We start from the raw sequence: 24,971 nt of genomic DNA on the forward strand, positions 1-24,971 counted from the left end.
GTGGCTGACTGTTCCTCTGTCTGGCTTCCTGTCTTTTAATCCCCTTTCTCCTGCTCTTCTGGCCTGCTTCTTTGGGCGTCCCTGAGTTTCCCCTCCTCATCTAATCCCTTCGGCTGATTGCTCTTCTCTTTGGCTTCCTGGGTTTTATCCCCTTTCTCCTGGTCTTCCAGCCTGCTAGAAAGTATGTTAGGTGATAAATATTTATAGTTTTTATCTACTACATTTTGGGGTGATTTTTTTTATGTGGCAGTTGATAAATAATTCATGAGCTTGACATGTTAGAGGAAGCCAGAAGGTCCACATGGCTGAAATATAGTAGTTGAGAAGAAGCATGATACAAGATAAAATCAGAGGCATAGAGACACAGAGCCTATATCATCTAGGGTCTTCCATAGATAGGAGTTTTATTTTATTCTAAGTGTAGTAGGAAACCATCAGAGTGTAGTGATCTGATTTTTAATTTTTTAAAAAACATTCTGACTTAAAGGAAAAGGTATTTATCATCTTAAATAAATGGAAATTTCAGGATCGGATATAACCCAGGTACTCAAACAATATTATCAGAAATCTGTCTCTCACCACCTCTGCCTCTTATTTTCTGTGTTGGGTTCATCTTCAGATGTTTTTCTCCATGTAGCTGGGAAGATAGCCACAGTATCTCCAGGCTTGTGTCTTCTAAAAAGCTGACAAATCCAGAGAAAAGGATACAACCCTCTTTTCTTTCCCAGTGATAGAACTCTGATTGGGGTCACATGCTTATCTGATTGATTACTGTGATGAGGGTCATTCTGGAACATGGAGACCACAAGATTGTCCATGTTCCAGAATGGATTAGTTTCCAAAAGGAAAGACTCTCTATGGACAAGTGGAATAGGACAGTGGCCTTGCACAGAGTACAAGCACATTATTTATGTAATTGAATGAATGATGTAGAATCTTTGAGGTTTAATCATCATTGACTGTGAGCACCCATGAACACCTAAGCAAACAACTAGACTGATGTGGATGGTGGGTGTCAGAACAAGAAGAGACTCATATAAATTCAAGTTAGTGTAACCAGTAAGACTAACTTTAGTCAGTGTAAGCATTGTTGCTACATAACTCTTCTGGGTGCTACTCTGTCTTGGGCAGGCCTTTGGACTTTTCTAGTAACTCTCAGACACTGAATCCAATTCATACCTCTTCCTTTTGTTTCAGGGATTACTTGTGGCCTTCCAGTACTGCTTTGCCAATGGAGAGGTACGTTTTCCATGCTGCCATCCTGGTCACATGTAAGACTGGGGCTTGGGTCCTCCTGCCCCTGGAGGTTTCTGTTTATGTGATGGTGCTATAGGGGCACATACAGGGACCAGCATGCATTGGGACAAGATTGTTTTGTGAGCATCCAGTGGAGGCAGCTTCAGGACATTGGAAGAAAGCATTAAGATGGGTGTGAAGAAACTCAGATTGCATTCCTGGCCCTGCTGGAGATATTCTAGGAATATTAAAGTGAAACAGAGGAAATAAGTCTGAACTCTGGAGTCCAAAAAGCTAGATTCAAGTCTAAGTTCATCCATGTATGTGCTCTGCTTCTTTGAGCCTCAGTTTCCTCATCTGTAAAATGGGAATAATAACTCCCTACCTAATTCCTTAGTGATACCACCTTGGAAACCCAAGGAGGGGTCACTATGAGTCGGCTACAACTCGATAGCAGTGTGTGCATGCATGCACACCTCATAGTGTAAGGAGCTCTGGTGATGTAGTGGTTAAAGCACTCAATGCTAACCAAAATGTCATTGGTTTGAAACTACCAGCCACTCTAAAAAAGAAAGATGAGGCTGTCTGCTTCTGTAAAGTTTTACATCCTTAGAAACCCTGTAGGACAGTTCTACTCTGTCCTAAAAAGGTCACTATGAATCAGAATCAACTTGATAGCAGTGGGTTTTTTAGGGGAAGTTACTTCATAGTGTTGTCCTAGGGAGGCTGAGCATATAGTAGAAGCTCAATACATAATAATTTTGATTATTTCTTTTATTATTATTATTGCATGGCCCCAACCAGCTCTCTGCTCCCCTGAGAAGAGGCTTGTAAAGCGGAGGGACAGAGGCCAGAACAGGTTTTTCTCTTGCCTCCAGGAGTTGGTGGAGTTTCCAGTCCCCTTTGGTCCCTTCTCCCATCCCAGGTTTAAATATCTATTTTAGTCTCCTCCCACTAGAATGTAAACTATTTTTATCCCCCAAGTACACTTTAGATTTAGGAGAACCTGTATTACTGTTTTATTAGAAGTATCTAATAAGCCTGCCCAGTTATTAGAGTAGAAGGAAAAGTTGATGAAAGAATAAATTAATTTTTTGAACATTATATTGTGTTTTAGGTGACGTTTACACAGTAAATTAGTTTCCCATTCAACAATTTACATACAAATGTTTCCGTGCATTGGCTATTATCCCTGCAACATGTCAGCACTCTCCTCATTTCCACCCTGGCTTCCCATTTCCATCCTTCCAGTTTCCCTGTCCTTCCTTGCTTTCTCATCTTTGCTTTTGGGCAAATGCTGCCCATTAGGCCTCCTATAGTTGATTGTTCTAAGGAGCACATTCCTCATGATTATTATTTTTTATTTCATAGGCCAGTCTATTATTTGACTGAAAGGTGACCTTTGGGAGTGGCTTCAGTTCCAGGTTAAAAGATTAACTTAGGGCAATAGTCTTAGGGGTTCCTCTAGTCTCCATAAGTCAAGTAAATCTGGTCTTTTTTATGAATTTGAGTTTTGTTCTATATATTTCTCCCATTATAACTCTGACCTTCTATTACATCCCTGGTCAGTGCAGTTGGTAATGGTAGTTGGACACCATCAGTTCTTTTGGTCTCAGGCTAGAGGATGCTGTGGTTTGTGGGGGTCATTAGTCCTACTGACTAATTGTTTCCTTCAGTCTTTGGTTTCCTTCACCCTCCTTTGCTCCAGATGGGGAAAGACCAGTAGTTGTATCTTAGATGGCCATTCACAAGCTTTAAAGACCCCAGACACTACTCACTAAACTAGGATGTAGAACATTAATTTTTATGAACTATTCTATGCCAGTTAACCTAGTTGTCCTCCACGACTGTGGTCCTTAGGCTTCAAGCCCAGTAACTCAAGTCCCATAAGGTATTTGGATTGGCGTAGTGCCTAAGGCATTTGACTGCTAACCAGAAGCCTGGTGGTTCAAACCCATCAGCCACTTCTTGGAAGCAAGACTGGGCAATCTATTTTCGTAGAGATACCACCTTGGAAATCCAAGGAGGGGTTGCTATGAGTCAGCATCAACTCGACAGCAGTGAGTTTGTTTTTGTTGTTGTTGTTGTTGTTAAGTTTCCAGAACCATGTCCCCTATATGTTCTATTATATATATATATATATGAATGTATATGCAGCATTTACAAACCAAAGTCAAACCTAGCTGCTGTCAAGTCAATTTTGACTCATAGGACAGAGTAGAATTGCCCCATAGCATTTCCAAGGCTCTAAATCTTGATGGAAGCAGACTACCACATCTTTTTCCCATAAAGCACCTGATAGTTTCAATCCACTGACCTTTCAGTTAGCAACCAAGTGCTTTATCTCTGTGCCACCAAGGCTCCCACATATAAATGTGTACATACAAATGTCCACAACTATACTTGTGTACGTATGCACATGTATTCCCATATGCCCTTCCATACCTATATAGCATACATATCTACCTTTGTAACTACTCACACCAGCATTCATCCGTCAGTTTGTTGTACTGTGGTGGCTTGCATATTGCTATGAGTCTGGAGCCTATGCCACTGGTGTTTCAAATACCAGCAGGGTCAACCATGGTGGACAAGTTTCAGTGGACCTTCCAAACTAAGACAGACTCAGAAGGAAGGGACCATCCACTTCTCAAAGAATTGGCCAGTGAAAACCTTATGAATAACAGTGAAATACTGTCTGACATATTAGTGGAAAACTTTATGAATAGCCCTGAAACACTGTCTGATATAGTGCCAGAAGATGAGCTCCTCAGTCAGAATGCACTCAAAATATGACTGAGCTGCCTCCTCAAATTAGAGTTGACTTTAATGACATGGATGGAGTAAAGCTTTTGAGACCTCCATTTGCTGATGTGACATGACTCAAAATGGGAAGAAACAGCTGGAAACATCCATGAATAATTGAAACATGGAATGTACAAAGTATGAATCTAGGAAAATTGGAAGTTGTCAAAAATGAAATGGAACATGTAAAGATTGATATCCTAGGCATTACTGAGCTGAAATGGACTGGCATTGGCCATTTTTTAATCAGACAGTGAGACGGTGTGCTATGCCAGAAATGACAATTTGAAGAACAATGACATTGCATTCATAGTCAAAAAGAATGTTTCAAGGTCTACCCTGAAGTACAATACTGTCAGTGATAGTATAATATCCATACACCTACAAGGAAAACCAGTTAATACTACTATTATTCAAATTTATGCACCCAACCACTAAAGCCAAAAATGAAGAAATTGAAGATTTTTACCAACTTGTGCACTCTGAAATTGAGCAAATATACAACCAAGATGTATTGATTATTACTGGTATTTGGAATGCAAAAGTTGGAAACAAAAAATCACTGGTAATTGGAAAAGATGGCTTTGGTGAAAGAAATAATGCTGGAGATCACATGATAGAATTTTGTAAGACCAATGACTTATTCATTGCAAACATTTTTTCAACAATGTAGATGGTGGCTATACACGTAGACTTTGCCAGATGGAATATGCAAGAACCTGATCAACTACATCTGTGGAAAGAGGTGATTTGCAAGCACAATATCTTCAGCCTAAACAAGGCCAGAAGCTGAATGTGCAACACACCATCAATTGCTAATATTCAAGTTCAAGTTGAAGCTGAAGACAATTAAAACAAATCTAGTCCATGAGCGCAAAAAATATGACCTTGATTATATCCCACCTGAATTTAGAGACTGTCTGAGAATGAATTTGAAGCATTGAACAACAACAACCAAAAACCAAATGAGTTGTGGGATGACATCAAGAACATCATACATGAAGAAAGAAAAAGGTCATTAAAAAGATAAGAAAAGAGGAAAGACCAAAATGGATATTAGAAGAGATTCAGAAATTTGCTCCTGAATGGAGAGTAGCTGAAGCAAACAGAAGATATAACAAGATAAAAGAACTGAAAGAAGATTTCAAAGAGCAGCTTGAGAAGACAAAGTCAATGATTATAATGAAATGTGCAAAGACTTGGACTTAGAAAACCCAAAGGGAAGAATACACTTGGCATTTCTCAAGGTGAAAGAACTGAAGAAAAAATTCAAACCTCGAATTGCAATATTGGAGGATTCTATGGGCAAAAATATTGAAGGATGCAGGAAACATCCAAAGAAGATGGAAGGAATACACAGAGTCACTGTACAAAAAATAATCGGTCAATGTTCTACTGTTTCAGGAGATGGCATATGATCAAGAAGCAATGGTATTGAAGGAAGAAGTCGAAGATGCACTGAAGGAATTGGTAAAAAACAAAGCTCCAGGAATTGATGAAATACCCTTTGAGATGTTTCAACAAACAGACACCCCACCAGAGGCACTTACTTATCTATGCCAAGAAACTTGGAAGACAGCTACCTGAACAACTGACTGGAAGAGATGCATATTTGCATCCATTCCAAAGAAAGGTGATCCAACAGAATGTGGAAATTACCGAACAATATCATTAATATTACATGCAAGTAAAATTTGGTGAAGATAGTTAAAAAACAGTTGCAGCAGTATATTGACAGGGAACTTGCAGAAATGCAGGCTGAATTGAGAAGTGGATGTGGAATGAGGGATAATTGCTGATTTCAGATGGATCTTGGCTCAAAGGAAAGGATACCAGAAAGATGTTTACCTACGTTTTATTGACTATGTAAAGTATTCTGCAGTGTTCATAACAAATTATGGATAACATTGAGAAGAATAGGAATTCCAGAACACTTAATTGTGCTCATGAGGAACCTGTACATAGACTGTCATTCAAACAGCAGAGGACATGGCATGTTTAAAGTCAGAAACAGTGTGCATCAGGGTTGTATCTTTTCACCATGCTTACTCAATCTGTATGCTGAGCAAATAATTCAAGAAGCTGGCCTATGTGAAGAAGAATACAGCATCAAGATTGGAGGAAGACTCACTAACAACCTGCAACACGCAGACAACACAACCTTGTTTGCTGAAAGTGAAGATGACTTGAGTCATTAGTAAGTTCTGTGATCTGTTCATCTTCTTTAATAATGCTTTAGCTCTTTGGGGCCTCTTTTCCTTTCCAGATAAAGTTGGACATTAGTTTTCCATTTTGCTAAAGAATGTTACTGGGATTTGATCTGGATTAATTATATCTATAGATTGCTTTGGGTAGTGTTGACCTTTCCACAGTATTTAGTCTTCCAGTCCATGAGCGTGGTATGTTTTTCCATTTACATGTCTCTTTTGTCTTCTTGCAGTAATAATTTGTAGTTTTCCTGGCTTAAGTCTTTTATGTCCCTGGTTAGATTTATTCTTAAGTATTTTATCCTTTTGTGGACTATTGTAAATGATATTGTGTCTTGATTTCCTTTTTGGTGTTCTTCTTATTAGTGTTGGAAAATACAACTGATTTTTGTACGTTGATCCTGTATCCTGCCACTTTGCTGAAACTTTCTATTTGTTCCAATAACTTTCATGCGGAATCTCTGGGATTTTCTATGTATAGGAGCATATCATCTGTGAATAAGGAGTGTTTTATTTGTTCCTTACCTATTTGGATCCCCTTTATTTCCCTCTCTTCCGATATTGTTCTGACTAGAACTTCCAGTACAATATTGAGTAAGAGTGATGATAATGGGCATCCTTGTCTCATTCCTGTTCTCAAGGGGAATGCTTTCAATCTCTCTCCATTGGGAGTAATGTTGGCTGTTGGTTTTGCATAAATGCCCTTTATTATGTTGAGGAATTTCCCTCCTATTCTTATTTTGCTGAGAGTTATTTATAAGGAAAGGGTGTTGGATTTCATCAAATACCTTTTCTACATCAATTGAAATGATCATATGATTCTTTTCTTTTGTTTTATTTATGTGGTAATTATGTTGTTTGATTTTCCGATGTTGAATCATTCTTGCACTGCTGGTATGAATCCCACCTGTTCATGATGTGTTATGTTTTTGATATGCAGTTGAATTCTGTTAATGAAAATTTTGTTGAGATTTTTTGTTTATACGTTCATGTGGGATATAATTTTCTTTTTTTGTGGTATCTTTGCCTGGCTTTGGTATCAGGGCTACGCTGGCTTCATAGATGAATTAGGGAGTATTCCTTCCTTTTCTATGTTCCAGAATAGTTTAAATAGAATTAGTGTTAACTGTTCTCTGAATGTTTGGTGGAATTTTCCCTGGGTCAGGGTTTCTTTTTGTTGGGAGTTTTTGTTTTGTTTTTAAATGCATCTTCAGTTTCTTCTTTTGTTATGGGTTAAGTTATATCAAATTTTTATAACTCTCAGAAAATCAGAAGTTGAATATAATAGGTGAATATTGTAAATCATCCTTCCATATCCAGAGGTTCCACATCCATGGATTCAACCAACTGAGGATTTAAAACATTTTGGGAAAAAACAAAAAAGCAACGAAGTAGTCAAAGCAATCCCTCAAAGGGTAAGAGGTTGCGTAAAGTGCTATTTACACAACATTTACATCGTATAGGTATTATAAATGATCTCTAGATAACTTAACTTATATAGAAGGATGTGTGTAAGTTATATGCAAATACTAAACCTATCAGTGACTCCTTAGAAGGAAGGTTGGGCAATCTACTTCCCTAGTGATACCGCCTTGGAAACCCAAGGAGGGGTTGCTATGAGTCCATCTACTCAATGTCAGTGAGTTTGAGTTAGATGTCATTTTTGTGGATTTTGGTATCCAAGGGAGACCTGAAACCAATCCCCGGCAGATACCGAGGGACAACCATATATCTAAATACAGAATCAGTACTAGTAGAAATCATGATGTCTATCTGCTTCCCCCCCTCAAGGTCAATTTCCCTTTCCCCAACTTTAAGGTCCCATATCAACAAAACAGACCGTGACTTATACTAGCCATGATATTAAACCAAAATCAAAACAATAGTGACTCATGGTGACCCTATGTGTGACAGAGTAGAACTGAGTTCCACAGGGTTTTCTTGGCTGTAATCTTTACTGAAGCAGATCACCAGGCCTGTCTTCTGTGAAAGTGGGTTCAAACCACCAAACTTTTCATTAGTAGTCAAGCTCAAACCGAGCAGTAGTTGAGCACATTTGTGCTGCTCAGGGACCCAATTTAAGTGCTAGCTGATATTTAACACAGATTTCAAAGCCTAAACATTTCCTCATAATTCTGAACAATGATCCCTTTGAGACTCCAGATATATCCCTTGGAGGACACAGAATACATTTAATTTGATTAAATTATTCTAGGCCCTGAATACTGATTCTACAAGTCTCACTGAATACCAGTTCTACAAACCATCCCATTTTAATCAAGACTGTAGAGAAAAAATCCACATTATAATTGTAGTGTTTTATCATTAATGTCATCAAATTGAATAAACATTGGTTATTTTGAAGTAATTATTTTAGTAGACCCTGCATATTAGACCACCAGGAAGCTCTGTGGGTGTAGAATGTAAGCTTGCTAACAGTAAACTTTTAACCCTCTTGCTCAATGCTGCTGCTGGCTCCTTATCCATCAGGTAGGTCTCAGCTCAAATGCTGCCTCTGCAGAGTCCTTTCTGGAATACCATATCTGAACATTTTGTCTCTTTACCCTGTTCCCTTGCCTAATGATCTCACCATATTTTTACCATATGAAATACTCACATGTTTTTGTTTGCTTCTTTTTGTTTCTCCCAACTACAAGGTAACTTCCCCATGAGTGACACAGAGTTGACACTCAATGAATATTTGCTAAATGGACACATGACTAGAGGACTCCAAGCCACTAACCTCACCTATCTCTCCTGGCAGGTGAAGGCTGAGCTGAGGAAGCACTGGGTCCGCTTCCTGCTTGCCCGCCACTCGGGCTGCAGAGACTGGTTCCTGGAGAAGAATTTCAGGTTCCTGGGGAAATGTCCCAAGAAGCTCTCAGAGGAAGATGGTGCTGGGACGCTGCAGAAGCTGCAGCTCTCACCTGGTAGTGGTGGACAACTCCTACACCTGGCCACGCAGAGTGAGCTGGGCACCCGGCCCCACCGAGGCAACACTGCCTGGCCCCGAGGCACCAGCCTGTCTGAGAGCAGTGAGGGAGACTTCACTCTGGCCAACACATTGGAGGAGATTCTGGAGGAGAGTGAGATCTAAGGGAGGAGGCCATGCCCTGCCTCTGCTCCGTGGGGACTTGTGACATTTGGGACTGAGAGGGCTGAGGACAGAAAAACAGCTGGGTGGACATTGCTAAGAGTCCAGAATCCATACTCTTTCCAGACACAAGGCACACTTTGACACAAAGTCTGTCTGGAGGTTTCATGCTCATTATGGAAGAGCCTGTGCTAACACTCATAGCTTTCTGCCTGCCCTTGTCATCCTCTAACAGCACTGGGCATGTTTGTCAGGATGATCTGGACCAGTCCCTGGGCCCTGGCCCTAAATGCAACTGAACAGAGCCCTACATAAAGAGAAGGTCCCTACATAGAGAGCAGCCTCCTGTTTAATAGAGGCTGGTCAGAATCTCTTGCTTTACCTCACAGAACACAGTTTCCATCTGAGTTTGGTTAGGGTGTATGAGAAACACCTGGGAAGTATTTTAAATGCAGAGCTCTAGAGTCCTACCAGAAATTCTTGGAGAGAATTTGTCTGGGACAATGGCCAGGAATTGGATTGTTTCACAAGCAAGGCAATTCTCATATAAGTATACACTTTGAAAACATTTGACAGGGGTCTGAGGAAGCTCATAGCCTCCTTGGCCTGGCTCACAGCAGGAAGAAGTGGGAGGGGTCCTGCCTGTACATCTGCCCCCCACTGAGAACGTGTAGCCCCACATAGTCTGCCAGAACCCCATATGTCCTTCTCTCCTCCCCTTCTCGTCCAGTTTCTCCTCCTCATCTTGGTCTCAATTCTTTGTTTTGGGTAAGCAGAAGTTCTGTTTGATCCATCACAACTGAGGCCCCAGCCTTCCTCTACAGCTTGGCCCATGTCCCAGGCCCCAGGGTCCCTGTGAAGCTTTCATTGTTCCTCTCCTTGCCTCTGTGGTACACCTCCTCTCTGAAATTGACCTCTCTTGAGCCTTCCATTCCCCTGTATATATATTTCCCTGACCATTTTTGGTTGGCCATTAGCAAGTTCACAGCTACATGTTATGCTTCAGAATGTTTGCCCACTGCTCTCCTGACATGAGTCCCCTGCTAATAAGACCTCCATCCCCACACAGGAATGGGTGCTAAAAGTGGGAGGGGCCCATATAGAATGATAAGAGAGAGTGAGGCTAAATGTAGATATACTGAGGGAGGCACTGAGAGGCAAGGGCTCATGAGGGCGTGGCTGTGGGACCCACTCTGTCAATAAAACCAAAACCAAACTCACTGCTGTGGAGTCGGATCTGACTCAATAGTGATTCAAAATTGTGCTCTCTACTGTAGGAGCTCTGGTAGCATCGTGCCTAAGGCACTCGACTGCTAACCAGAGGGCTGGTGGTTCAAACCCATCAGCCACTCCTCGGAAGGAAGGTTGGGCAATCTATTTCCGTAGTGATACCGCTTCGAAACCCAAGGAGGCGTCGCTATGAGTTGTGTCCGACTCGACAGCACATAACAACAACAGCACTTTGACTGGAAGGAAAGCTATACAGGCTGAGAGGAGGGCTTAGGTAATTAGAACCATGCTTTCCGTATCTGCAACTATAAGGCAAGAGGTTGAAGGAAGACCAAGGGAAGAACATCTTATGAAAACAGTGTTTTAATGCTCAGATGTGTTGCTTTTTATAGTGTGAAAATGGATGTGTACATAGGTGGGTGGGGTATGTTGCCATGGGACTAAATACTACCCATTTATTAGGGGTAATATGATACTTATCAATTAGGGTTGCCAGATTTAAAATAAAAATATGGGAGGCTCAATCATATTTGACTTTCAGATAATCAGTGAATTTTTCTTTTTGGTATAAATATATCCCATGAAGTTCAAATTTAATTGGGCATCATGGACTTCACCTGGCAACTCTATTGTGAAGGCTACTTTGCAGCAATGCTAGGACTAGAAGGAGGCAAGTGAGGCCCTCTCCTCCAGCACAAAGTTAAAGGAGGTGCCAAAAACCTCAGTCATCCAGACACACATTTTAATGCAATATTAAACAAAATCAAATTGATGAAGTATGGCCCTCAGGGCAGCCACTTATTTTCAGTAATGACATTTTATTAAAATCAGGGCTGGGTTTAGGGTGAGGTGAGTCAGGAAGGGTTGTATAAGTGCATTAATGGATCCTGACATTATTTAAAATTTTTATATTGTATTCATTATGACTTTTTGCATTATTTTTTAAGTTAATCTTTAAAATATTGCATTAAAATATTTTCCCTGGTTAATGAGTTTTTTGGAGCTTCCTTAAATTTTGCATCCGTGGTGAGCATCTCACTTACCTTGCCCTTGTCTCAGCCCTGCTTTGTAGGACAGGAAACTGAAGCAAAGGCATCAGGCAAGTGCATAATTAAGCAAAAGTATATATTTTGGTATCCAGATTTATCTGTAGTTCAAGCTTTAAGATATATGTCTTTCTAATTTTTCCCTTTACTGCAACTATCCCTGACATTTCTCACCAGCCTCTATGCTCCTAAACATAGAGAACCTTTTGGAACTTCCAGCAGTCACCGGCCACAGTATGGTACAGAGTAGGTGCTCTGTACACAATGGTTCAATGAGACAGGACAGAAATTTCTCTCAGGAGCATCAAATGCTGTTGGGATTAAGTCAGGAGGAACATCGTTTTTCAGAGCATTTATAAATGTGTCCTCTGCCCTACACTCACAAACGGAGTAGCATACATGCACTGTTTAGTCCTGCCTTGCTAATTATTAAAATTGTGTTTATTTCATTTTGTTTGTATTTTGTCAGTTCTTTTACATGTGTTTCTCACTGCAGCTGAAGGTCTCTCATGCCCTTGGAGAGTCCAGTGCACTGTTCCATGCCGGAGGTGGAAGGAAGGGCATTTACCAAAAGAGTAGGCAGAGGGGGAGGGACCAAAGGTAGAGGTCAGAAGGAAAGAAAGCAAGTCATTTCTAGACAGTCATTTAGGTCAATCAGTTTACCTATGTCCTTGAAGCCCCAGGCTAGCAGTTCTTAGCTCTGACTACCCATTAGAATCACCTGGGAAGCATTTTCAAAACACTGATGGCTGAGCCTTACCCCAAAGATTCTGACTGAAATTATCTGGGTGGCCCTGGTCATTAGTAGTTTTATAAGTTCCTGAGGGATTTTAATATGGGCCCAAGGTTGAGAACTCTGGACTAGGCAGAGGGGAAGGAAAGGAAGGCTTCCTTTGTAACCAGTAGTACCTCTTTGAAGATCAAATTCCTAGGACTTCCATCTGTGTAGTATTTTGTTGTTAGCTGCTTTTGAGTGGGCCTCCAACTGATGGTGACTCCATGCACAAGAGAACAAAATACTGCCTGGTCCTGCACCAGCCCCTTGGTCAGTTGCAGATCATAGGACTGTTGTGAGCCAAAGGACTTTCATTGGCCAATTTTCAGAAGCAGATCACCAGGCCTTTCTACCTAGTTTGTCTTAGTTTAGAAACTCCACTAAAACTTATTCAGCATCTCATGGCAACACACAAGCCTCCACTGACAGACGGGTGGTGGCTGTGCATGAGGTAGATTGGCTGGGAATTGAACCTGGATCTCCCTCAAGAAAGGTGAGAATTCTACCACTGAACCAGCAAAGCCCCAAGATCTCTTAAAAAACAAAAGCAAAAAGAACCAAACCTGTTGTCATCAAGTCTATTCTGATTCATGGTGACCCCATGTGTACACAGTAAAGTTGTGCTCCGTAAGGTTTTAAAGGTTGTGACCTTTTGTATTTTTCTTCCAAAATGTCTATGGGTGAGTTTGAACTGCCAACCTTTCAGTTAGTAGTTGCGGTGTAGTAAATTACTTAGTGTGGCTTTTCTACCCATAAGTCTTTGTAAACTCCAAGGTGGGATTTGCTATGAACAACTGAGGAGCTACTGATTGCTAAAGTTGTCCACCTGGAGTATTTCTTTTGGGAGTGGCACAAAACAATGTTCTGGGAGGTTCGCACTCTCTCTCAGGTGCTTAGAGTTCTGATGCTATGATTGGCTAGTTTGACCACTCTACCGGGCTCAAACTCTGACTGCTGGTTGAGGAAGACATGCTGCCGAAAGAGACACGCACTCCGGAAGAGAGATGTGCTGCTGGGAAAGAGACGCAAGAGACACGCATTGCTGAGTAAGACACTGAGGGACACGCACTGCTAGGGGAGAGAGCCAAGTCTCTCTGGCTGAAAGACGGTGGGCTGGGAGAGAGACTGAGAGTTTTTTCCTGTAGCCTGGTGCTTCCCTAATAAACCCCATAATCTGTGAGTTCTGTGTGGCCACTGCAGCGAATTATTGAACCCAGGAGAGAGGTGGTGGGTACTTTGGGAGGAATGGTTGGAGAAAGGGATGGAGGGAGGCAGCATGTCTGGCCTCACAGGAATAGGCCTTGGGCTACTGACGGTGATTCTACCTTCCTCTTGTGGGGTTCTAGGAGGTCAGAATATGTGGCCTCCTTGTCCTTTTTTGCAGTAGTCAAGCACTTTAGTGAATATTTTTTTCTACAACCCACCCTTCTTATGCTCATGTTATTGTTGTTGTTATGTGCCATCGAGTCAGACCTGATTCATAGCGACCCCTCCTTGGGTTTCTGAGGTGATATCACGACGGAAGTAGATTACCCAACTTTCCTTCTGTCTTATGCTCATAGCATTCCAATTTTCCTCTTGAAAACTATACATCTCTCACTTTTAGTCTATGAAGTTTGACCTGTCCTGACTCCATACATAGCTCTAGGGGTGAGCATGAAAACCTGTGGCTAATAACATCCTCCCCAGATACTGGCTCAAGGATGGGTATATATCCAGTCAGAGCCAATGAGAGGCAATCCTGGGACTTTGACTGGAACCCTCAAAAGAGAGACATTTCCCCTGTCTTGCTGCAACTGGTACCATGAAGAATCAGCCTGGATCTACTGGTGGCCATTCTGCTAGCATGGGGAAAGCGCACCTGAGAATATAGCCATCACAGCAGAAAGTAGAAGCAAGAGATGGAGAAATAAACCCTGAGAGATTGTTGGAGCCCCTAGATTAAGCCAGACATGAAGCTGGCACTATCCTTGGAATTTCAGTCAGGTTAGCCAATAAGTTTTCATTTGTGCCACCACAGTTTGTGTCAAGTCAAGTCTTCTGTCCTTTGTATCTGGAAGAGTCTTGATGTCACAGCTCTCAATCACATTTACCTCCTTCTCTTTCCTTCAGCCAAGTAAGATTTTCTACTTTTCTCTGGTTCTCTTGGCATATCCCCACCTAGATTGCCAGAGCGTTGTACAGCCCAAGTGTCCCTGCCACCTCAAGGTAACAATAGATGTTTGAGTTAGGTTCTCCACTGGCCAGTAGAAGAGCCAGTGTCCTCTTTATGTCTGTCTTTGGGCCACAGACCAACAAGAACTTTATTACGAATTATCTGTCTTTTTAGCAGGAGCTCTAGTGGCATAGCGCCTACGGCATTTGACTGCTAACCAGAAGGCTGGTGGTTCAAACCCACCAGCCACTCTTTGGAAAGAAGATTGGACTTATGTAGAGATACTGCCTCAGAAACCCAAGGAGGGGTTGCAAATGGTTAATGTACTTGGCTGCTAACCAAAAGATTGGTTCAAGACCACCCAGAGGTGCTTTGAAAGAGAAAAATCAGTCACTGAAAACCCTGTGGAGCACAGTTCTACTCTGACACACATGAGACCTCCATGAGTTGGAGCTGACTTGATGGCAACTGATATCTTTTGGTTGTTTTTTACTCTGTTAGCCTGACCTCAGAGAAAAGTGAAAAGCCCCCAGCCTCACACCCCAACCAATCAGACTCACTCATGTAGGGTAGAGTGCAATGATGGAAAGAACACTGGAGTGAGGCACTGGGCCCTTTGGTTATATCCTAGACCACCCTGAGCTAGCCTCTGGGTCCCTTTTCTCCCCTTGAACTTGCCCCTGATGCTGCTGGGGCACAGTAGGCAACTGATTCTAGTAACAACCCTCCTCCTTCCAGAACCACTGGACTTCATGCTATGTAAGTCCCATCCCCACTCCCAGAACTCTCTCTATTATATCCTATCACGTCTAGGTAGAAACTATTGACACAGCTCAGTGTAATCAAAGGGAGTCTGGAAGGTTTAGTATTACATCCTACTCACATGTCCTGACCTCAGTGTCTTAATCTATAGCCCAACCCAAACCCTTTACCATTGTGTTGATTGCAATTTATAGTGACCCTGTAGGACAGAATAAAACTGTCCCACAGGGTTTCCAAGGGTGTAAATCTTTAGGGAAGCAGACTGATTCATCTTTTTCCAGCACAGTGCCTAGTGAGTTTTAACTGACAACCTTTTGATTTGTAGCCCAATGCTTTAACCACAGCACCAGTGAAGCTCCTTTCATCTGTAACAGGGGGATAATAACAACTACACCAGTGAAATAATTCCTATAAAGCATCCAATATGATGCCTGACTCACAGAAAACACCCCAACAGTGAGTGTTAGGATTATTCTCATGTTCTCCATCCACAAATAGAAGTGCTCTAGGGTCATGGTGATGTGTCACAGAAGTGGCTAAAGCTCAGGGATAGGGTTTGAGGAACATCCACAATGCCGTCAAATGAATACTCCCTCCCTAGGGGGTTCTATAGAGGTCAGGCAAGAACCCAGAGCAGCTGTCAATTTTTCTGCCCTCATCTTGGGACTTAAGGCTAAAGAATCAACAGGCCTTCACATCAATGGAGACAATGTTCCTGTAGAGCCTACTGATGGCATTCTTACATGTCCTGGGCCCTGGAGCTCTGAGCGGGAAGTGCTGGCAGTGGTAGCTCTGGTCCTGCCTTTACCCATTTACTGACTAACCTTGGGCAAGTTCTTCCTGCCTCTGGGCCTCCCTTTCCTCACTTCTGAAATCTGTAGCCTCAGCCATGCTTCTGTCTGTACCCCTCATCATGTCCAAAGCTGAACCCCTCATCATTTACTGAAACCAACAACTTCCCTTAGGTTTCCCATCTTGGTAAATGGCATCAATATTCACCCAGTGTCCAAGTTAGAAACATCCGTGTTCCTCCCTCCTCCTCCCCCACAGCCAGTCAGATGGATTCTGTCTCCTAAATATCTCCTAAGGGATCCAGTCATACACCCCACTGCCACTCCCCTGGCCCAGGTCACCTGGGCAATTGCAAAGTTTGTTGAGCTTTCTGCCTCCAGTCTTTCCTTCAATTTATTCTCCTACACTGCCAGAGGATTCTCTTACAAACATAACCCTCCTACTCCAGCCTGTACAATGGTACCCACTACCCCCCTGGTGAAGCCTCAACTTCATACCATGGTCTACAAAGGTGGCTTTGCACAGTCTGGCCCCTGCCTACATTTTAGGCTTAGATCACACTTCATGCTACCTCCCTGCACTGCTCTCCAGCTACTCCAGCCTTCTCACAGCCCTTGACCTTGAAGTCTCATTCCTGACTCAGGATCTCAGCAGTCCTTCTCCATCCACCATTCCCCCCACCACGGTCCTCACTGGGTTTTAGGTTAGAGGTCTCTTCATCAGGAACTTCTTTCTTGATCCCCCTAAGCCAGTCACTCCCATTATATCTTCCCACAATGCTTTGCACATCTCTATAGTAACCCCAGGCATCTGTCATGCTTCTTCAAGGTGCCTATCCCACTCCGGTCTTCCAAACTCTGAGAAAATAGGACCATTGTCTATCTCCTTCCCACCACAGTCCCAGCATTCTGGCCTACAAATACAATTGCAATGTATCATCTTTTCGGTTCAGTAGGCAGAAATAATGTCTTTTTCTAATTCAAGAACAACCCATCCAGCTGTGGGCCAGCTCCACATGCATTTATTGGAACTTGCTTACCCAGCATCCAACAAAGGAGCTTACAATGGGTGACAATTTGGGCTCTGATTACTTGATCCTGAGATTACCTTGGAGGCATGGGCTGGTGGGGCTGGGGGAGGGGCACTAAAGACAGAGAAGCAAGAACCAGTGGGCTGTTAAAGCTGCTTCTGTTTGGCAGGGAGCTGTACTGTGAGTTTGGAGGCCTCTGTCTGCCTCTAGAGAGCATGTGTATGTGTTTATGTAGCTATGAGTGTTTATGTATGTCTATTGTCTTTATGTAAATTGTGCCAAGAGGGAGGAGAGCTGCATGGTTGGTATCAGGGTTTCTTTTCCTTTAACCTTTCCTTCACTTTTTGAGGCTCAAACTGGATCAGTCGCAGGATTTCTTTATTGGCCAGGGTCCCCTCAATGAACTCCTCCTCTGTAAGTTTATCTGCATGAAGGGGAAAAAAAAAAAAAAAAAAGATTGTTTCAAAATACAATCATGCTGGCATTGGCCACTATGTCCAGCCCAGTATGGCTGCAGCTATTATTAAAATATTGAGTCCTTGCTGTCTCTGAGAGTACCCCACCCTGTCCCAGACACCCTACTCTTCCCCAGGACACTAGGACCCTCCCATAACTCAGCCAAAGAAGTGTTAAAGTCTGGCACTCTTAGGGACGCCCTTCTGATGCTATGCATCTCTTCTGATTAGTGGGTGCCTCTGCCTTGCTGGTTATTCAGTATTTTGAATATTACCCAAGATCTCAAGCCTGAAGTTCTGGGGGACTGAGCACAGTGAAGCACAGTCAGGGCCAGAGTGTCTGTTGAGAAACAGGGAACAATGTCCATCCTAGAAGTAGGGGAGTGAGAGGGTAGAGTCCAGTAGGACACCATGGGGACATGGGCAGTGCAGCCCTATGACTCCTGGCTCACAACTCCTCCATGATTACTCCTTATACCCCCTCCTCCACCCCGATCTATTTCTTATGTTTGGGGTCAGAACCGAGAGAGAGCCTTGCCCCAGTGAGGAATGGTTTGTCAGTTTTTTTTTTTGTTTGTTTGTTTTTTTAGCCAGGTTGTGGTTCTTAGCTGCCATTGAGTCAGCCCTGACCCATGGTGACCCCACACACAAGATCAGACCGTTGTGATCTATACAGTTTTCATTGGCTGATGTTCAGAAGTGGGTCACCATGCCTTTCTTCCTAGTCCATCTTAGTCTAGAAGGTCCACAGAAACTTGTTCAACATAAGAAACACACGAGCCTCCAAAGACAGGTGGGGGATACTGTGCATGAGGTATGTTGGCTGGGACTCGAACCTCGGCCCCCCACATGGAAGGCAAGAGTTCTACCACTGAACCACTAATGCCTCTTTTACAAGGTAGGCTACTGTATTCAGTTCAAGGAAATACAAGTTACTGAGCCCTTCCTCTGTGCCAGACACCAGTGTACTTGGGGCTGAGGCTTTTGTAGGGGGTTGAGGGAGGCATGGAAGAGAATGAGGGAAAGTTCTTGTTCCCCAGGAAACTCTTGGTCTCCTAGGGAAGGTGATTCCATGTAGAAATATCTCTAGGAGGAGATAGGTGCTGCTTTCTGCTCATAGTTGTATTCTATACCTAGGACATAGTAGGTGTTCAACAAAGCTTTGCAGAACCGAATTAGATTTCTATGGGCTTCTGTGTCTTTTAATTACCCTTAATTCTTACTCTACCCTTCAGCACTGTCAGCTCAAGGGTGGCAGCAGAACTGGCCCCTGCTGGCCCTGGTGGCCATGCCCTGCATATGCCCTGCAGAAAGCCCTGGAAATGCACGATGGGATGAGGTGTGGCCAGGCCTGCCTAGGAACTATGACTGAGGATACATTTTGTCAAGGTCTCCAGGAAATAGCTCATGGCTATAAAATCAAAGACTATGAAGTAAAAGTATTCACCATCATCTTTCTTTCCAAAAAATCTCCAGATTTTCTCAGCTCGCTTTTCTGGCGTGTTTTCATCATCTGGAAGATGCTTCACATCCTCAGGGTTGATCATTTTGAAAATAGCCTGCACCAAATTGAGAGAATGAACTCGTTAGAAGGAGCAGGAGCGGCTGGCAACCCTGGACAAACCTTCATCAGGGGCTTTGAGTTACCTGCACTACGATTTTCCTCCTTTGGTGCCCACATAACCTCGGGGTCTAAATGTCCTCTAATGTAATGGGTAACATACACATGTCCAGGCCCCAGCCTGCCACCTTGAATCAAAATCCCTGGGGGTGAGGCCTAGGCATCTGAATTTTCAAAAGATCCTCAGAATTGGCAGCGAATGTGGGAAGAGTGCAAAAAAATCCCCTTCCTCCATTTCTTCTTCCTTTTTCCTCAGGAGCATCAACATATAGATTTTTCCTGGGAATAACATCCCTTAGATGACTCTGAGGACTCAGCTAGATCTCCTGGGTGGTGCAAATGGTTAACACATTTGGCTGCTAACCAAAAGCTGGAGGTTCAAATCAACCTAGAGGTGCCTTCAAAGAAAGGGCTGGTGATTTACTTCCAAAACAATCAGCCATTAAACTACAGTGCACAGTTTTACTCTGATACACATGAGGTTGCCATGAGTCAGAATCAAGGCAATTGACTTTAGTGGAGGACTTAGCCACTGTCTCAGGCCACCCTCAAGACCTCAAATCCAACCCAAAGGGAGCCTGCGCTCTAAGATGTGCCAGATGACAAAGAGGTTCCCACATGACTACCCTTAACAGGAGGCCTGGGCAAAACACGAAGCTGAGGGTACTCACCACAACCTTCATTCTTTGTCATTTTATTTGTTTTGTCCTCATAAAGGTAGGAGAATTGTGCAAATGAAAGCGCAATTACAAATCATATAAAATATGAAAAAAAATTCTCTCCCTCACAGAAAAGGAATTAGAAAAATAGAGCAAGTGCTATGGGGGGGGGGGCTTGAGGAAAAAATAAAATAAATAAAAATACTAAATTAAAAAAATATGACTGGCATAATAGAAAAAAAGTAAGCAAACATCTAACTGCTCAGAAATCTAGGAATGGTTAAATTATAAGAAGCTATTCAAAATGTAGGAGCTCTGGTGGCATAGTTCTTAAGGCATCTGACTGCTAACCAGAAGGCTGGTGGTTCAAACCCACCAGCCACTCCTCGGAAGGAAGGTTGGGCAATCTACTTCCGTAGTGATACTGCCCCAGAAACCCAAGGTGAGTTTGCTATGAGTCGAGTCTGACTCAACGGCAGTGTTTTGCATTGTTGCGTATTCAAAATGTTTTTGGAGAATAGTTAATGCTCTAGAAAACACTCATGTGAAAACAGTAACTGAAAAAGTATGATAAAAATCACATATAAATATGTAATCTAAAATTGTTTAAAAATACATAGATAAAAGGCCAGAAAGGTGTAGGAAAACCAACCGGTTACCATCAAGTTGATTTTGACTCATGGTGACCTCGTGTATGTTATAGCAAACCTGCACTCCACAGGGTTTTCAACAGCTGATTTTTCAGAAGTAGACAGCCAGGCCTTTCTTCTAAGGTGCCTCTGGGGGGTACTTGAACCTCCAACCTTTTGGTTAGCAGCCAAGTGCATTAACCAGACAGGGACTCCAGAAAGGTATGTACCAATAAGGTAATAGTAGTTTTCTTTGAGTGATAGAATTAAAGGCAATTTTTATTTGCATATACATCTAAATTTCATGAATTATTCTACAGTGAGGAAAAACCATGTTACAGACACCTAAAACATTAACGACAAATGAGGGCAGTATGCTCAGAGAAGAAATGAGTGTTGCAATATATATGAAGGAAGGCAGTGTCAGCCTGTAAGAAGATTCTAGTAGGATCCAGTAGTTAAATTGTTCTAAAACATGAGACAGGTGAGAAAGCTGAGACTCACAGGGTGAAGTGACCCACAAAATGTTATGAGGAAAATTAGGTCTAGAACCCAGATTTTTTTCCCCTTTCATATCTTCCTACTGTATATATTTGTGACGTTATGGGTTTTAGATTTAATTGTGATAGAATTTAAATGTATATTGTTACGTTTGAAAGACGTTTTATTGAAGGAAGGAAGAAGTAAAAGAAGGAGGGAAAGAACAAAGTAATGAAGGAGGGGGGTGGAAGGACAGAAGCCAGAAAGAAGGAAAAAAAAAAAGGAGAAAAGGAGGGAGGGGGAAAGAAGAGATAGAGGGAAGAGGGAGGGGGAGGGAAGGAAGAAGGAAAGAAGGGATAAAAGGAGAGAAGGAGCATAAAAAGATCTGAATACTGGGAAATTCTTCTTTAGGAAGAAAATCAAGCCGTGGGAATGTGCCCATCCCTCTATAGCATCAGTCTATTATCATATACTCATAGCCCTAGAGCCATAAAGCCTGTATCCCCTGCTCCACCATTCAGACCTGGCCCAGCCTGTCTCAAGCTCTAGCCCCTTCTGCAGCAACAGCAGTAGCAGGAGGCCTGACCAAGAATAAGTTCAGCCCCCCATCCAAGTTAAGGGCCAAGGGCAGAGACTGACCATAACAATCTCAAGCACTTCACTTTTGCTGATGGAGCCATTGCCATCCACGTCATAGAGGGAGAAGGCCCACTCTAGCTTCTGGTTGGGCTTGCCTGCAGTGGTCATGTGCAGGGCGATGACATACTCCTTGAAGTCCAGGGTGCCATCACTGTTGGCATCAAAGCTACGGAACACATGCTGGGCATAGGCCTTGGGGTCAGCATCTGGGAAGAATTTAGAATAGATACTCTCGAACTCCTGCCGTGTGATGCGGCCGCTGGGGCACTCCTTCAGGAAGGACTGGTACCAGGTGCAGAGCTCCTCCTCTGTGAACTTGGTATTCAGCTGCAGCTCCTCCAGGATCTCCTTGGACAGGGCCCCGCTCTTACTGTTTCCCATTGGTGAGGCCAAGTGGGCACCAGTTGGTGGTCGCTACCGGCTGGGTGAGTGGGATGTGGTCTTCTGGCTGCTGGCCTTGGTGCTGCCGTGAGACAGGAGACAAAGACACGGAGGATTAGGAGGATTTGTGGCCAGTTCTGTCTGGTACTTGGAGGGAGGAGGGGCCCTGGAGCTTCGGTTGGGGGAAGGACAGGCTCCCAGAACCCTCTTGAGATTAAAATGAACAGCTGAAAGTAGGTGATGGATTGATCTTGGTCCCTTGGGAGAATGCTGGGAGGATAGGACAGGAGGTCAGAGCTTCAGAGTAAGCCCACTACTGTTAAATGGTCTCTGACTTATGGTGGCCCCATGGTGCAGAGTAGAACTGCTGCCCAGGGTTTTCAAGGCTGTGACATTTTTGGAGCAGTGCAACAGTGTTTCTTCCAAGGTGCCTCTGGATGAGTTTAAACCACCAACCTTTCAGTGAGTAGTCAAATGTTTAAATATTTATGTCACACAGGGACTCTTCAGAGCTTGAACCCTGTGCCAAGGCCTTTCCCCACTACCCTCATCCATCTCGCCAGGACCCGCAGGATATGCCGAGCTCTCTAAGAGCAATACTGTTCACTGCTGTTCTTCTGTACTCACCTGAAGCTTCTTGGTGCTTCTGGGTAGGAATGGCATCTCCTAACAAACCATTTAATAAGTAGGGGTCACTATGAGTCGGGTCCAACTTGATGGCACATAAAAACAACAAGAAGTCTCAGCGGTTTCCTCAGTCTGTATCTGATTTTTTTTTTTTTTTTTAATCTCACTCTATCCAGGCTGTCCGATTTTGATCCCCTTCTGAATGGTGGCATTGGTAGCCGGGTACCATCTACTTCTGGTCTCAGGGTCATGGAGGCTGGGGTTTGTGAGGTTCATTAGTCCTTTGGACTAATTGTTTCCCTGCATTGTTGATTTTCTTCACTCTTTTTTGCTCTGAACAAAGAGAGAGACCAATAGTTGCATCTCAGATGGCAGCTAACAAGCTTTTGAGACCCCAGTTGCTATTCACCCCAGTTCTAAAGTAAGATGTAGAACAATATTTTTGTGTACTATGTTGTGCCAATTGAGCTTGATGTCCCCTGCCACCATGGTCCCCAGCCTGGAGGCCCAATGACTCACTCCCTCAAGGTGCTTTGTTGTGGCTAAGAAGTTATCCTAACTTTGTCCCCTTTTGGCTTTATACTGTACATGGAATATCGCCTACCAAACCTGTGTATGATCATGGGTATATTCCCTTTCACCTGTTCATACCTGATTTTCTTGCCTGTGTACCTATGTATCCAGCCATAGATTAGTGTTTGCTATTACTGATAATGAAGGAGTTCTGGTGGCATAGCACCTAAGGCATTTGACTGCCAACCAGAGGTTGGCGGTTCAAATCTACCAGCAACTCTATGGAAGGAAGACCGGGCAATCTACTTCCATAAAGATTTACTGCCTCAGAAACCCAAAGCAGGTTGCTATGAGCCAGAATCGACTCAATGTAAGTGAGTTTTTTTTTGTTTTTTTTTTTGTTACGGAAAACACAATATTATGTATGTGATAATATTTATTGTCTGCAACTTTTGTGCACTTCTTCATATCTGCCTTTTCCTTAGTGATACTGTGCTTGTCACATGCTTTTGTTATATTGCTTAAACCCATATCAACACTTGTCTCTTAACTATCCATATCTTTTCCCTTCTTTCCCCTCCCCTCCCATCCATAATAACCAACAAAGACAATTTCCTTCCCTGGGCAACCCTTTCCTTCACTTTGTAATAACAGATTCATACAATACTTGTCCTTCTCTGATTGACTTATTTCAGTCAACATAATATCTTCCAAAAGGAGCTCTGGTGGTACAGTGCCTAAGGCATTTGACTGCTAACCAGGATGTTGGCAGTTCAAACCCACCAGCTGCTCTGCAGAAGGAAGATGGGGCAATCTACTTTCATAAAGATTCATAGCTTTGGAAACCCAATAGGGATCACTGTGAGTTAGAATCAACTTGATGGCAGTAAGTTGTTTTTTTTTTTTTTTTTTAATGTCCTGCAAGATCATCACATTATGAGGTGATTTGCTGATTTTTTATTACTCTTTAATGATGCATAGTATTCTATTGTGTGTATGTACCATAGTTCGGTTAGCCATTCATCTATTGATAGGCACTTAGGTTGTTTCAATCTCTTTGCTATTGTAAATAGTGCTGCAATGAACATGGGTATGCAAATATCTATTTGTGTCCTGAAACTCACCTCTTTAGGATACATTCCTAGTAGTTTGATTGTTGGATCAACATTTTGTTAAGGTAGTGCCATACCAATTTATTCAGGGGGTATACCATTTTACAGTCCAACAAGGAAGTGTGTAAGAGTTCCAATCTCTCCACAACCTCACCAGCATTTGTTGTTTTCTGTTTTGTTGAATTTTGCTATTATTGCTAAAGTGAGATGATATCTCATTGTTGTTTTGATTTCCATCTCTCTAATGGCTAATGAAGGTTGGGCAATCCTACTTCCGTAGTGATACTGCCTCAGAAACCCAAGGAGGGGTCGCTATGAGTCGGGGCTGACTCGACAGCAAATAACAACAACAACAACAACAAATGGCTAATGATCATGAGCATTTCTTCATGTATTTATTGGCTGCCTGAATAAGTTCTTTGGTGAAATGTCTGATATTCTTTGGCCATTTTTGAATTGGATTGTCTTTTTAATGTTGAGGTGTTGAAGTTTCCTATAAATTTTAGAGATAAACCTCTTACCAGATACATCATTCCCAAATATTTTTCCCCAAAATTGGTAGGTTTTCTTTTCACTCTTTTGCAGAAGTCTTTTGACGCAAATAAGAATTTAATTTTTAAAAGTCCCAGTCATCTAGCTTCTCTTCTGTTGTTTGTGCATTTTGGGTTATGCTTGACAGCCTATGCCATAAATTAAGGCCCTTAAGTTTGTCCCTATTTTATA

The 24,971-nt window shown here is 42.7% G+C and overlaps 2 protein-coding genes across 2 annotated transcripts in view; one reads left to right on the forward strand and one right to left on the reverse strand.

Annotated features, from left to right (window-relative positions):
* Positions 1-9,345, forward strand: part of GLP2R (glucagon like peptide 2 receptor) — a 119,231-nt gene extending 109,886 nt beyond the window's left edge. The window contains exons 12-13 of the mRNA XM_007948028.1: positions 1,198-1,239; positions 9,013-9,345. Coding sequence (XP_007946219.1) covers positions 1,198-1,239; positions 9,013-9,345 — 375 coding nt within the window. The remainder of the gene's footprint in view (positions 1-1,197; positions 1,240-9,012) is intronic.
* An 8,095-nt stretch (positions 9,346-17,440) lies between these two features.
* Positions 17,441-21,996, reverse strand: RCVRN (recoverin). The gene is made up of 3 exons (XM_007948029.1): positions 21,616-21,996; positions 19,035-19,146; positions 17,441-17,556 (listed from the first exon to the last, which is right to left on the reverse strand). The coding sequence occupies exons 1-3, from the start codon at positions 21,994-21,996 to the stop codon at positions 17,441-17,443; spliced, it is 609 nt and encodes a 202-aa protein (XP_007946220.1).
* Positions 21,997-24,971: the final 2,975 nt, after the last annotated feature.

The sequence above is a fragment of the Orycteropus afer genome, unplaced genomic scaffold, assembly GCF_000298275.1.
Source record: "Orycteropus afer afer isolate SDZICR_OR568_19922 unplaced genomic scaffold, OryAfe1.0 scaffold00199, whole genome shotgun sequence".
Taxonomy (NCBI): domain Eukaryota; kingdom Metazoa; phylum Chordata; class Mammalia; order Tubulidentata; family Orycteropodidae; genus Orycteropus; species Orycteropus afer.